The sequence below is a fragment of the Ursus arctos genome, unplaced genomic scaffold (genome assembly GCF_023065955.2).
Source record: "Ursus arctos isolate Adak ecotype North America unplaced genomic scaffold, UrsArc2.0 scaffold_16, whole genome shotgun sequence".
NCBI classification, from domain to species: Eukaryota; Metazoa; Chordata; class Mammalia; order Carnivora; family Ursidae; genus Ursus; species Ursus arctos.
In genome coordinates, this window is record NW_026622830.1 from 15,208,972 (window position 1) to 15,224,716 (window position 15,745).

Here is a 15,745-nt window from a genome sequence, read left to right on the forward strand (position 1 = left end):
TGGAATTCAACAGTGGTTATGACCATACAACCCTGTTAATACACTAAAACCCCACAGAACTATATTACTTTAAAATGGTGAATTTTATGACAGGTGAATTATAGCTCTCTTTTTTGTGAATTACATCTCAATTTAAAAATACACTTTGAAAAATTAGATTGTGGTGATGCGGGACGCCTGCATGGCTCAGTCAGTTAAGCGGCTGCCTTCGGCTCAAGTCATGATCCCAGAGTCCTGGGATCGAGTTCCGCGTTGGACTCCTTGCTCAGTGGGGAGCCTGCTTCTCCCTCTGCCTGTTCTGCCTGCCGCTTCCCCTACTTGTGCTCTCTCTGACAAATAAATAAAATGTAAAAAAAAAAAAAGTTAAAAAAACCAAGACTGTGCTGATGGGTGTACAACTCTGTGAACATACTAAAATCCACTGAATTGTATACTTTAAATGAGTCAATTACATGGTATGTGAGTTATAGATCAATAACTCAATTTTTAAAAAAGAAGAACCTCTTTCCTCTACAATCTACTTTGGTTTCTGGATTCATACGAGTTAAGACACAATGCTAGGGTAGTCATAACTGGGAAAGAGCCTGACCAAAGACTGAAGCCAATCTTTTCCTTCGGAGTGACCACCTGCTAGACGTTCAACTTTATGTCCTTTCATGTTTACGTTCATTTTTATAAGACTGTCACTAAGTAAACCGTAATGGTCACTACTCTGTCCTCAATGTCCATAGTAAGAACTCTTTTCTACCTTAATTTTATTTAAAATTAGAGAAGTAGGCAGGGCCTGCATTTTCTTCTGTTTCATATATGAATATTTGGAAGAAAAAACTTGAATAATCCCTCAAATGTTTTCTTCTGGCTTGGAATAACATGCCTTATCAGAGAGTTGTTTGTTTTGATTTTTAAACTAACCTTTATTAGACTTTGTTTTTTGTGTGGTTTTTGTTTTTGTTACAGGGCACCTAAGTGCTTTCCACATAATAACTCATTTCATTACACAAGTTATTATCCAAGTTTCTATGTCTGGTCATAAATATTCCTTTGAATGTTCTTTGGAAACCACTAAGAACTGCTGGAATCACAAGTTATAGGATTCCCTGGAGGCCAACTAGACTAACTCTCCAGTTAACCAACTTTGGCAACTGCCTCTACGTAAATCGACGTGACTTCTGGGCAGTGGTACTTACTTCTTTAAGTCTGGTGAGCACCGCGTATCTATTCAAACGGATCTAAATCCAAATTTCAAGGGTTACTAACTAGAGCAATGGAGGTAGCACATCTAAAAAGATATAGAAGGTTGACAATTGAAAATGATCCATACCTCGGTTATTGCAAACATTTCCTAATCGGTCTTTCCTTTTCTGGCCTTTTCAAACTCCACATCATCCCACTGACTCTCCTAAAAAACCACCATGTTCTACCACTTTTCTGATCAAAATGTCTTTATATTACCCTATGACCAAAAGAATCAAGTTGAAACTTAGTGCGGCATTCAAGGTCCTTCGATACCCGGTCAAAACCCACTTCAGCCAAACTGAATATTCAATATATATGTTTATGTTTCTGACTTTGCACCTACTAAAATAGCCTCCCCCTGGCTTTCTGCACATCCAATCCTTGCTTTCTTTCTCACAAAACCTTTCATACTTGTCTGTACCACTGACCCAGCGCTTGGTCTAATGTTATATTACCTTCGTATGTAGAGATCCTATATTCTCAACTAAGTTATATCAACGTCAAACAGCACTATGTGCAGCATCCACGGTAATGTCCCAGACATATAAGGAATTACAAAGAACAGCTCCAGTACAGAGGCACTCTGTAAGTATTAGGTAACGGCAGTGACAAATGTCATCTTAAACCCATAAGTTCCTGGTCAGCAGCCAATGCCTCATTTGGTTTTTGTACACTACACAGTAATGACACAAGTGACAACCTAATCAATACTTTTTGGTTGGTGTTAGATATTTACTATTAACAAATACTGATTCCAACTGGATATTTTTTACAGCATAGACACTTAAGGGAATCATCTACTTTCTCTATGTAGAGCCATTTAAGTTGATCAAAATGCATCTCCATTCCTTTGCTGAACCAGAGTACGCAGGTCAGAACAGCTCAGAGCACCAGAGAAATACATTCCCCTCACCAGTCACGACTGATTTATCTGCCTCTGAGGCATCAGAGCCAAAGTGTATCTTCTAGGACTCATTCTCCCTGTTCTTCATCACTTTCGTGCTACCGCTCTCCCTTGGAAAATACATTTCCCCCACGGCTATTCTTGGCTCTTCTTCTACCAATTTAACTACAATGGAGCACCTTATCTTCCCAAAAATATAGGCCTTGAGCCCTTCACCCAAGTCACACTGAGATCTGGTACTTTCATATCCTAATATGTGGTCTGGCAGGGTGTTTCGAATGAATTTTCAGGCACCACGTGTCAGTGCTTTTTGGCTCATCCCAAAAGAATCAAGAATGTTAATGGTTTCCAAAGATAAAATTGAGCCCAACATCTGGACACAATTAGAAAAACTGCACAAACAATTAGGATTTAGTCTCCACTCTAGCAGGATGACCTTGAATTATTTGTGCAATTGTGAGAAAAGTCTAAGGACCAAAAGCCTGCTCTTCTACTGTAAATCCCACCCAGCAGAAAGCTTCTGATAAATGCAGTGAACCACAGCGATTATCTTTCGGGGAGAGAAAAAAAATCCATTCAGTAATAAATGCCACAGTATTAAGATAACAGTTTGAAACTTAACAAAGGAAGGCTCAGGTGGATCCAAAGTCCGGCCTTCTTTAAAATCTGCCATCTTGTATTTTGAGCTATTTAACAGATTCTCAAAGCACCTATAGCTTATTGCCAAGGAATGTGAAACACACACACACAGCCACTCTCTCTCTCATCGCAGCACATTTTTAAAACATTACTAAAACTGACAGGTAACCTTTCTTTAGTTCGACCATTTTCTTTTTCTTTTATTTTTTTAAAGATTTTATTTATATATTTGACAGAGAGAGAGAGAACAAGTAGGGGGAGTGGCAGGCAGAGGGAGAAGCAGGCTTCCCACTGAGCAAGGAGCCCAATGCGGGACTCCATCCCAGGACCCTGGGATGATGACCTGAGCCAAAGACAGATGCTTAACCGACTGAGCCACCCAGGCGCCCGAGTTCAACCATTTTTATGCCAGTAGCACAGGCAAAGAGGTGGCACTTACGAAACACCATTAATACTAAGAATGATAACATAAAAAAACGTAACAAGCAGGAGAAAAGGAATTAGGATGAGCAAAGCAGCCTTGGTTGAAAGAATATTTAGGTCCAATTAAAAAGTCACTGTCGTTCATTAAAAGACTCATGAAATTATATTACTTACCATTTTTAAGCATTTACAGGCTCAGTATTTTACACATATTATCTCATATCATCTTAACAGCACTACAAAGTAGGAACTTTTATGCCCCATTTTTCCAGACTAGGAAACTGAGGCTCAAAGAAAAGGAAGTAACTTGCCAAGGTGGAACGAAGTTTATTGTAAGATTCTGAGCGAGTTTCAAAGCAAAGACACTGACTCCAAAAATTAATGTTCTTTCCACGAGGCCTTTTTCTTTCTCCTACCCTTACTAAGAGATACATTTCTAACAAAACGAAATGTTTTCAGTTTTAGCTTTGATATGTAAAACTATACCAATGCATGTGAAACTCAGACACTGCTGTGAGTGGCAAAGACACACACGGACACTTGATATTCTCCAACAATAGTTTTAAATATCCTGAAGGGATCAGAAATTGGATATGGCTATTGTGGTAACAGAGGTGTTAAAGTACGTGCAGTGCTTTATGTCCTATTTACCATCCTCACCAAATGCTCTCACCAGAGTCAGGGAGAATGAAATAGGGAACACACAAGGGAGGCAACGTTTTAACAATCCCCTCCAAACAAATGAAGGTGTCAAGAAAATAGGCTTTGAGTCAAGAATTTCCATCTTCTGCAGCTCTGTAATTAGTATCTGATGGATGGTGCTGAAATACAATCATTTCAACAAGAGCCTGGGCTTTGGTTTTGACGTAAGGAAACTTATGGCAACAATGGGGCCTTCATGAGACTTAGGAATTTCTGGGGGACTACAAATATGCAGTGTTTTCACCACATAATACTATCACAGGAATTTGCCCAAACCGTGCTCTTGAGTTATCCTAACCTAAGTAGGCCACATGCTTTAAAATTCTATTTCTAAGAGATGAATGTGGCCATTGCTCTAGAATAAAAATTGGAAATTTCTCAATGTGTGCAAGTTTTAAATAGAAATCACCCACTTACTCCCTTTCACAGAGTCTAATTTGAAAGGCTTAAGTCAGAACTTAGGCAACTGGAAGACGGAAAGAATTTTTTTTTAAGATTTTATTTATTTTGACAGAAAGAGAGAGCACACGCGTGCGCGCACAAGCAGGGGGAAGGGCAAAGGGAGAGGGAGAAGCAGGCTCCCGACGGAGCAAGGAGCCCAATGTGGGACTCGATCCCAGGACCCTGGGATCATGACCTGAGCCTTAGGCAGACGCTTAACCAACTGAGCCACCCAGGTGTCCCCGGAAGACTGAAAGATTGATGCCATGGACTTAAGCCTTTTAAACAAGAATGCCCACTACCACCTCTACTATTCAACACTGTGCTGGAGGTCTTGGTAAGAAAGAAAAATATATAAGGATCAAAAGAAAGAAGTAAGATTGACTTCTGTATAGTCAATGTGGAAACAGATTAGGTGAAAATTAGAGGCTGCCATTATTAAGATTTTCCTCGATATGTAAGTAACATTACCCAAGTCAGCTCTGCACCAGAATTTTAAGTTTTGTTTTAAAAACTTCATTAATTCCTTGGTTAGCCATTTTAGCTGATGATGGTTGAAAAACTACATCCACAGTACCGTGCTGCAGAAAGAAACCATCAGTTCTGGTGAAGGTCTACTGAGAAATCCGGGAAGAGAGAGGAAAAGTTTAAACTATTTTGAGACGTTTTGGCAGACTTCAGTCTTATTTGAACTTCGCCAAGTATGAGGTATCCAATTTCCTACCTAAATAAAATAAAGACACTGTCCTAGTGTTGCTGCGCTTACTTAAAATAGATTTTAAAATAAATAAACGACAGTCTTGATGGAGAATAAGGCCTACCACAGAAAGGGGATTTGTGAACGCAGTTGGGGGTTGGCGGGGGGGGGGGGGGGGGGGGGGGGGGCACACACCTTTCTAACCATGATCTGTTACAGAGCTCCCTCTGCTGGTCCAGAGAAAGCACAACAATCCTAACACTGACCTAGAACAACCTCTCCTGTCACTTCAGATCTTGGGGCAAAGTTCTTCTACAGCCCTTACCAAAAAAAAAAAACAAAACAAAACACACACGGGCGCCTGGGTGGCTCAGTCGGTTAAGCATCTGCCTTTGGCTCAGGTTGTGATCCCAGGGTCCTGGGATTGAGCCCCACATCAGGCTCCCTGCTTGCCAGGGAGCCTGCTTCTCCCTCTCCTCCCTGCTTGCGCTCTCTGTCGCTGTCTCTGTCTCTCTCTCTCTCAAATAAATAAAATCTTAAAACAAAAGAAAACAAAGAAAACCTTATATACACAAATAGAAGAAATCTTCCAAAATCCCCAAAATGGTATTTTATCCAAACACAAGTTTTCAAAGTAGTACAGGCCATGGTTTTCCACGGTTCCTACAGATGTTCCTGAGGTCTCCTGTAAGACAGGCGGATCTCACCCCACTCTGATCCCCTCCCTCCAGCTGCAACTGGATTCTTTACTGTAGGTTCAGATATACACAACCAAAACATACTCCCTCAGACGGAACACACCATTAAGCCTATCGCCAGAGGCAGGCCCCCTTGGAGAACCATCTGTCCTTTGCTTCTGGAACTCCTGGGGAAACTTGTGGAGTGACTGGTTATTCAAACAACCAGCAAGTAGAGGTACATTACTGCAGGCTGAGGCTCACCAACGTGTGATCTGGAACATAAGCCTCGACCACTTAATAAAGAGGCTCTGCCGAAGTGGAATATAACATAATAAGTTTTGAAATCAAACATATCTGGCTGGAAGCCTCAGCTCTTCTATTACTCACTATGTGATCACGAGCAAGTTACCTAATCTCTTTGCAATTTCGTTTCTGCTGCTATAAAATGGGAGGTGGCTGTATTCACCACACAACATGGAAGTAATGATTAATATGGGAAATGCCTGCAAAGGATTAAACACAATGCCTGATATATATTAAGGGCCTAATCATTAATGATTATTAATAACAGTTATAATGCCTATCCTCCTGAGTAGAATAAACAAATAATTTATATATAATACATAGTTGGTTCTAGAAAAAGGGAAAAGATATCTCTGGAATCTCCTCAGAAGCTAGCACCCATCTGAATCATGAATTTTGAGTTCTATATTAGATCTAATGCCCATTAATGTAAGCGTGGACTTCCAAAACAAACTCGAAGTTCAGTAGAATTAAAGGAGCACTGACTCCAGACTTCAGATTACCAGCACTGGCACTTACTAGCCATGTGACCATGAGCAAATAGCAATCTATCAAGTCTTCCCTGGTACGGAAAGTATAGACACATCCTCACTATAGACAGCTCAAGGACTGAATGAGTGGAAGCACTGGAGGCCCCCCTCCTGCTCTAAACACACAAAAATTCAAGGCTTAACAAAACAGAAACATTGTAGTGCTCAAAACTAGAACAGGAAACTCTGCAAATGGCAAAAGCAACAAAGGAACCCACAGCGCTGAAGTGAATGGCCCACTGGGAAAACCAAACCATAGAGACTAGTTTTAAGCCTGATGTGGGAACAGGAACTGGGATAAAGACAGGAGCCAAGACATGTTTATAAAAAGGAAGCTAGAAGTCACTTCCCAGCACAAAGATAGAAGCCAGGACAAACTCTATCCACAACCTCAAGGACATGGCTTAGGAATGGCTTCTGCCCATGTGAAGGGTGGAAAGAGTCAACTTCTAGAAATGTAATTCCTTTGGCTGTACCACAAGCACACTACAGAAATGAGAACTAATCTAAGATTCCACTGGAATGAAATACCCCTTACGGCCCCACAAGGATACCTATGCAACTCAAGAAACATAAGAGACCTCCAAAGAAGATACTTCCCACTGAAGATAAGCCCACAAACAAAAATCACACAAAAAAATCTAACAGCATGAGAGATAGCAGATACAATAAACAGCACAAATTAGACCCAAAAAACTCAAGAGAAAAGACTGATCTAAAAAATACCTTATGAGCACCTAGGTGGCTTAGTCGGTTAAGTGCCCAACTCTTGGTTTCGGCTCAGGTCATGATCTCGAGGTTGTGGATCGAGCCCCACATGGTGGGGGGGGGGGGCAGGGCTTGCTGAACTGAGCGTGGAGCCTTCTTGGGATTCTCTCTCTCCTACCCCTTGCTCATGCTCGCACTCCCTATCTCTCAAAAAAAATTAATTTAAAAAAATACCTTAAAATAAAGACATTTATAATATTCAAAGAGATAAAGGAATAACATTTGTAAGACAAGACTAGAACATTACAAAAGAAGAAAAATCGGATTTAAAAATAACTAATTAAAACTTCTAGGCAGTGGGGTGGCTCAGTCAGTTAAGCGTCTGCCTTCAACTCAGGTCATGATCCCAGGGTTCTGGAATCGAGCCCCAAGTCAGGCTCCCTGCTCAGTGGGGACTCTGCTTCTCCCTTTGCCCCTCCCCTGCTTGTGCTTGTTCTCTCTCTCAAATAAATAAAATCTTAAAGAAAAAAAATAAAAACTTCTAGGAAGTAAAAAATTTTTCCACAAAATAAACTCAATGTCTGGGGCAAACCGTTGATTCAATATGGCTCAAAAAGCAATGACAGAGTTAGAAGATAAATCCAGAGAAAACACCCAGAGAGTGGCACAGAGACTTTTTAAAACATGGGAAATAAAATGGAGAAGTGGGTATAAAGGGAGATACCAAGGCTCTGATAGCTGCTATTACTCTCGTGGATTGTAAAGTGGTACAAGCTTCAGAGGACAATACGGCAGCATCATAATGTGACAAATACACAGGAAACCATTCAAATACTTCTGAAAACTATGCCTAGGAAATACTAAAAAGAAGCAACATTTATACGTAAGATGTTCCCTGCAGAGTTATTTATGATAGTGAAAAATTAGGAACAACCAAAATGTCCAGCAACAGATAAATGATTAAAAAACACTGTTAAGTGTGATAAATATAAAAAGGGGCTTTGCAGCAACATGGAAAATGCATACACTTATTAAGTGGAAAATAATCAGAAAACAGAATATCTAGGCAAATTATTACTGTATAGGAATCATATAGGCACATGGTCAAAAACAGGCATTATTTGGGCGCCTGGGTGGCTCAGTCAGTTAAGCGTCTGCCTTCGGCTCGGGTCATGATCCCAGGGTCCTGGGATCAAGTCCCGCATCAGGCTCCCTGCTCAGCAGGGAGTCTGCTTCTCCCTCTGCCCTTCCCCCCTGCTCGTGCTCACGCATGTGCTCTCTCTCGCAAAAATAAAATCTTCAAAAAAAAATAGGCAAAATTTATTGGAGTGAGAGGGTAAACTACTTTCTTTTTCAACAGTTCATTCATATTACTATAATACTATTGGTATAGTAATTTTTAATATAGTAAATGAGAATAGGAGCAAATGAAATATCTAACTTTTCAAAGACAAGGAATAAACTTCTAGAAAGATCTGTAAAATATAGTCGATTGTTAAAAAGCATTATCAAAAATTTCATATAAGTTTCTAACCTAGATGTCCTCCACAAATTATGTATGTGAGCCTTCCAATTTTCTTGTTACAGTTTCTTTAAAATAAGAAACTAAAATGAGGTTCTCTGAAACTAACGCAAACAACTATAGGGATAGGTCTTTTTTTGTTGAGTTTATTGAGGGTAACAGTTGTAATTTTAATTTTCGAGGATTAAACATTTCACAAGTCAAAGACGACACTAGATGAATGCCTACTTATTTTCACAGATTTCAACTTCTAGAAACTTCAGTTCTCTATTAGTCCTGAGTTATACAATCTTTATAAACATGTGGACTATTTGAGCTGTAAGGGAAAAGGAAAGTACATAAGTTTAATAATTCTTTAATTTTACTGATTAAGGCACAGAGGCCCGTACAAGGAAAGTGACTTCTCCAAAACAACACAGAGAGATAGCATCTGAGCCAAGCTTAGTCAAATAGCCTCCTTTAAATGTTTAAAATGAATTCTGAAGAAATGGTATGATGTCTGAGATGTGCTTTAAATTAACTGAGTTTATTTTCTTTGAGCGAGGCTGAAATCTGATGGACGGTGAGTTAATCAGGTTTGAAACTGGGTGACAGGTCCACTGAGGTCACTTATGATATTATTCTGTGCAATTACGTACGTTTTAATTTCCCATGATGAAAAGTTTAAATAACTCCTAAAACAGTAAGTGGTAAAGATCTCAAAATAAGTGGCAGATCTGTCAAACCTGTAGTCCAAAAACTGAATTAAAAGACCTGTAGCAGATGACTGGTGAACTGGGTTTATTTAATGTCACTCCGCTGTGATTGCTGAGGATTTTAAGCAGTTTTTCATCATGTCTATAATAAAAGATGCATGTTTCTCATTAGACACGCTAAACTCTCCAAGCTCAGACACTGAACAAACAACCCACTGAATTCATTAGCACTTTAAATACATTTGGAAAATTACATTTGGAACAAAATTAATTCTTTAAATAAAAAAAGGGCAGATTTTCCATAACATGTGCATGCACAACAGATGTTACGGGCCGGCCTCGTTACACTACACGGTGATTAGAATCATCTGTATGATTAAAGCCCTTAAAACAGGGGCGCCTGGGTGGCACAGCGGTTAAGCGTCTGCCTTCGGCTCAGGGCGTGATCCCGGCGTTATGGGATCGAGCCCCACATCAGGCTCCTCCACTGGGGGCCTGCTTCTTCCTCTCCCGCTCCCCCTGCTTGTGTTCCCTCTCTCGCTGGCTGTCTCTATCTCTGTCAAATAAATAAATAAAATCTTAAAAAAAAAAAAGCCCTTAAAACAAGTAGAAGATAAAGCCCTCAGAGTCAATGAACAGACTAGAGGTCAGCACCTCTCCTTACTGCAAAACAAACCTTCCTAACAAATCGCACTGGTTACTTTAAAAAAAAAAACAAAAAACTAAATTTAGTACACAGCACTCACTTGATAATTTATGTAACACCAAACACATTTCTAGGGTGCTTCGATCTGGAGTGTAGGGGATGAAACTATGAAACATACCTAACAACACTGAATGAGATAAGAATTTAAAGGGACTAGTGGGTGACAGTGTTTTTATAAACTCTTACAAATTTCCATTTTTAAGGTCCCCCCTTCATGCTTGTGCTCTCTCTCTCTCTCTGTGAAATTAATAAATAAAATCTTTAAAAAATAAAATAAAATAAAATATATATAATCCTACTACTAATAACTACTTTCAATAAATGATTTATTTACCTCTAGCCTTTTTGGGGTTTATTTTTTCAGTCTTTTTTCTCTATGCACATTAACGCATTATAATTTATCTTCTTACTTTTGTAAAACCAGAGTATGCTATAATTTTGCTTCCTTCTTTTTTCACTTAACATAAGTATTTGCCTAACTCACTAAGTATTCCCCCAAAACAGGATTTTTAATGTTTTTGTATGCATAATAGTCCCTCTTATGGTTGTATCATAATTTATTTGACCAACCATCTGCTAGTAAACATTTAAATTAATCCAGATTTTTTTTTTTTACAATTATAAATACGACGTTTGGAAAAATTCTTGAATATAATATGTCTCAGTTTTCAATTATTTTCTTGGACCTGATTCCTAGAAGTGGAATGTACTGGGTCCAAGGTTTGAACCTTTTAAACTCTTGATGCATACTACCTTCCAAAAAAGTTATACCAATTTACGCATCCATCAACAGTACTTCTACTCTTCCATCACCTGTATCCTTCTGACCAGAATCCAAACACAGATGATGAGCCTTGGCCCCCAACGAGAAGAAAGAAAAGAAAAAAGAAAAGCTTTTCTCTTCATAAACAAAGGGTTGATTATAAACACACAGACCTGAAAGGTGAAAAGCAGAGGGGGCTGCCTGGGGCCCCTGGCCTAGACCTGCTCACTCCAGTCATGAGAAACCAGCTGCAGTCCCCTTGCACTGATCTACCGTTCTCTTAGCCGCTGGGACTCTGGGTACATTGCTCCCTCTGCTGGAACACCTCCACCCGCCCTACTCATTGCCAACCTTCCTGCCTTTTCCTCCAGGAATTCTTCAGTAATCCCCAATGCAGATTGAATGCTCTTGCACTCTGCTTTGACAAGCCCCTAGACTACCTCTATTTTAGAACTTGTTTCACACACTGAAGTGTAGCTAACGGTCTGCCCGCCGCACAAGACAATGAGTTCCTTTGGGGCAAGGACTCTTTCTTCAGCACCTGGCAAAGTCCCTGGGAAACAGCACTGAAAAAAAAATTCATAATGGGGCGCCTGGGTGGCGCAGTCGTTAAGCGTCTGCCTTCGGCTCAGGGCGTGATCCCGGCGTTCTGGGATCGAGCCCCACATCAGGCTTCTCCGCTAGGAGCCTGCTTCTTCCTCTCCCACTTCCCCTGCTTGTGTTCCCTCTCTCGCTGGCTGTCTCTCTCTGTGAAATAAATAAATAAAATCTTTAAAAAAAAAAAATTCATGGAATGAATTCATCACAAAGCAGAGGGTCTAGAGCAGGGCTTAGAGAACTTTTTCTGTCTGTAAAGACCCAGAGAACAAACATTTCAGGCTTTGGGGGCCATACGGACTCTGTCACAACCGCTCACTTTGCCTCTGTGGCGCAAAAGCAATCACAGACAATATGTAAATGAATGCACATGGCTATGTTCCGATAAAACTTTATTGCCAAAACCAAGTGGCGGGCCGGATTTGGCCTGTGAACCACAGTCTGTCGCTCTCTGGTTTAAAGGAAGGACCTTTAAACTTTAAAAAGGAAAAAAAAAAAAGATAATGAACAGATCATAAAGACTTAAGCCTACACGAGGCTCTGGCTACAATGTGCATCCAGAACTCAATTATCATTTGTATCCCAAATTCCTTTCCTCTGTGAGTTGGCCTTTCATGCACAGAGTAAGGGAAGGGAAACAACAGAAGATCATAGGAGAGGACAGCAGCCTGAGATGGGAGCTGAGCCCCAGTGTCAGGCTGCAGACACAGGGCAAAAAGGATGAGCAGGATAAGAAGCGAAGCAGAGATTCAACTAGAAGGGATCTGATAGGACTTTCAAAGCTGTACAGTCATCCTGACTACTGACTGTCAGAAAACAGAACACAGACTGAAGATATCTACAGTAAATAGCTCAGAATCTCATCACACATTGAATTATGCATCAAAACAATACCTGTGCTTGCCTCCACAGATCAAAGAAAAGGAGGGGAAATGACGACATTCGATGAAAGGTGGCCACTCTGGTTCAAAAGAAGGTCCTTCCTCATTGCTGACACTTTCTTGCCTCTGCCGTCTCAGGTCAGCTCTCCCTTCCCACACCCCCCACCCCTGCACAACCAGAAAATGACTCCAGCCTGAGCCCATGTGGACTATGAAAGCCGGTTTTCCCTGGATGCGTGGGGGTTGTCAGAGGAGGGAGTATATTTAAGCAGAGCCTTACTTTTCATGGTCCCTTCCTCTTCCTCATCCTCCGCGTTGATCACCATGGTGCCCAGCTGTGACGGCAATGTGTCCCCGTGCTCGATCATAGTGCTGGCTCCATCACTCACGGTGCTGGCTACCCGGACAGTGCCCATCTCATCACCCGCTGCTCGAACCATCGTGCCGGAGTCCATCTCATCCTCCTCCTGTGAGGGGACCAAACTTCAAATCGGGCCTGACTAGATCGAAAGGTCTGAGTCTTTGGAATTACTATTATTCATCTCAGTGCAAGCATTTCTGGATTTGACACTGACTGGGGTTCTAGACCCACACCCCTTAGAACTAACAGCAGTCTTAACCACAGAAGATCACAAAGTCAGCCAGGCAAGAGCAGCATATCTAACCCAGGAGGACCGTCTCCCTTTCCCCTTCCTCTCTCCTTCATAAGAGTTTTATAACAGAGGGGCACCTGGCTGGCTCAGTCAGAGAAGCCTGTGACTCTTGATCTCGGGGTTCTGAGTTTGAGCCCCACGTTGGGTGTAGAGATTACTTAAATAAGTAAGTATTTTTTAAAAAGAGTTTTACAACATAGATCTAAGGAGCTGAGGTGCACACCCTTGGAATCTCAGGCTTGTGAGAGAGTTTGTGAGTGTAAAATTCTACATTTTAGCATGAATCCTTGATTCCTCAAAAGGGCATGAAAAACCAAGTCTCAGACCTGAGCATTCGCTTTTCTGAATAAAAAAATTGAGAAAAAAGGTGAATTTGAAGGGCCAGAGTAAAATTTGCAATAGTCTTAGAAGCACTGTGAGAAGAACAGAGCCTCAGCAAGCCCTTAGCAGTGTCCAGGACAGGACGTAATCACGCAAGAGGCGTCTCCAGCTCCAGGCCGCTCTGTTATCCCCCACTCATGTCACCCAACCTGACAATCACGCAATAACTCGTATGAATGCGTGAGGCCCACAGCAAGCTCTGACACTTACGGAGTTCTCCTCGTCGTCCTGGTCCACCTCCCGCTGCTGGGCTTCCTGGCGTTTCAGCTTCACATCCATGGCCTCGTTAATTAAGTCCCGCAGTATCGACACTCCCTTGGCACTCTTGACAAATGGGTGCTTCAATGAGAAAGCAGACAACATTGGAGATGGTTTCGATGGCACCGGTGCCCACACAGTGCCTGGCACCCGGGAGGTACCTGATAATATCTGCTCAATCCACGAACCTCATCTTTCTCTTCCTGTTTTGGGTGAGAGTTGTGAAACCACACTCATTTTATAACTCTGACCGGACGCACATTCAGGGTTCGCCCATCTTTTTCAGCCTGGCTGCAGAAGTCTCCTCTGTTCCTCTCTGCCAAATCTTGAGATTCTCAACGGGGTGGTACCGCCCCCTAGAGGAAGTTTTCTAAACATGCTGGGAGCTCGTGGTTGTCACAGTGTTTGGAGAACACAGAGGGCATGTGAGGGGAGGCAGGGACACCCACAAGCCTTCGAAGTGTGGAACGGTCCTGCACAACCATGAACCGTGGCACATTCTGCACATCGTTCAAATGTCACAGAGGATATATACACTTGAGTAAATAATCCTCCAAATTTTTTTTAAGACTTAAGCAAAAAGTCCAGTGATTTAGAAGATTGATTTTGGAGGGTAATGCTTAAATGTCATAAAGACATTGTTTAAATATCACTGAATAATGTACTCATCCTGCTTATTCTTCCTATACAACGTGTTACCTGGCATTTCCAGCTACTAATTTAAGTAAAAAAAGGATTTTGGTAAAAAAGCATAGTTATCACAGAAATACTAAACCTGGTCACAAATATGTAAGAGACATAAACACCAATAACAATCAGCAAAGACACTTGAAACACAGGGATAGTGTGGAATTTCATTTACAAAAAATGCTTGAATTTTTTAATATTAATCCCACCATACATTTTGGTTATTTGTGTTGGCAGTACAGTAAGAAATCCACACTGTGAAAGTTACATATGGAAATTCTTTTTGGGTCTTCCCAACTTATTCTGACATTGTCCTCCCAGTGTTTCTCTTTGCAACCTGTTCTCTATTCCCCAGCACCCACCAGAGGATATGGTCTCTAAGGTCTTTGTAAGTATTCAAGAGATTGGAAGTATGCCTCAGCATGTGGTGGGACTGCAAAAGAGACTTCTTTTCCATAAAACTTCATCAATACCCCCTCCTGGCAGGAAAAGAATCTGTCAATACACTTAGAAATAAGACCCAGCTCATTTGCAAGAATATCGTCTTTTCCTTGTTCTCTCTTCTCTCCACTTGGAAAATCTGTAAGATCATTTCCCTCCTCTTATCACATACAAATGAGCCTGGTCTGTTATTATTTAACATCATTGTTACGCTAGTGTCCACCCATTCACTCTCCTGTATTGCTTCAATGGAATGGTTTCTGTTCTTATTGCTCTTACCTCTAAACTCATTTATGGCTCTAGGTACAGGTATGTAACTACCTCGTTATGTCTGCGTGTTGAGCCAAGCTGAAGCCTATCTCTATACTGACACACATTTTTTTTTATAAATCTTTATGCCATCATTATATCATACACATTATACTCTTTTTAAATTATGGGCATAAACAGATTTTATTATCTATGAATTTCAATCCAGAAGAGCAGTGAGAATATTAGAAACATACATATTGTTTAAAAGGAGGGGCACTAGGTCTGACACGGCTGAAAACCATTGCCTAGCCCAGTAACAACTGTGGATTTGTCAAATCCACAACATATTTCTTTTTTTTTTTTTTAAAGATTTTATTTATTTATTTGACAGAGACAGAGACAGCCAGCGAGAGAGGGAACACAAGCAGGGGGAGTGGGAGAGGAAGAAGCAGGCTCATAGCAGAGGAGCCTGATGTGGGGCTCGATCCCATAACGCCGGGATCATGCCCTGAGCCAAAGGCACACGCTTAACCGCTGTGCCACCCAGGCGCCCCACAACATACTACTTTCAATAAGTGTGAAACATTATTTAAAGTTACACATACGATATCACTTAATCTTCACGACATGTGAGGCAGATACTTGG

General features: G+C 41.1%; 1 protein-coding gene across 2 annotated transcripts in view; it reads right to left on the reverse strand.

Annotated features, from left to right (window-relative positions):
• STK4 (serine/threonine kinase 4) overlaps nt 1-15,745 on the reverse strand; it is an 86,737-nt gene that overhangs the window by 44,250 nt on the left and 26,742 nt on the right. For both annotated transcript variants that reach the window (XM_026503598.4, XM_026503602.4), the window contains exons 8-9: nt 13,672-13,800; nt 12,708-12,894 (exon numbers count right to left, since the gene is read on the reverse strand). In XM_026503598.4, the coding sequence (XP_026359383.1) occupies nt 12,708-12,894; nt 13,672-13,800 (316 nt within the window). The remainder of the gene's footprint in view (nt 1-12,707; nt 12,895-13,671; nt 13,801-15,745) is intronic.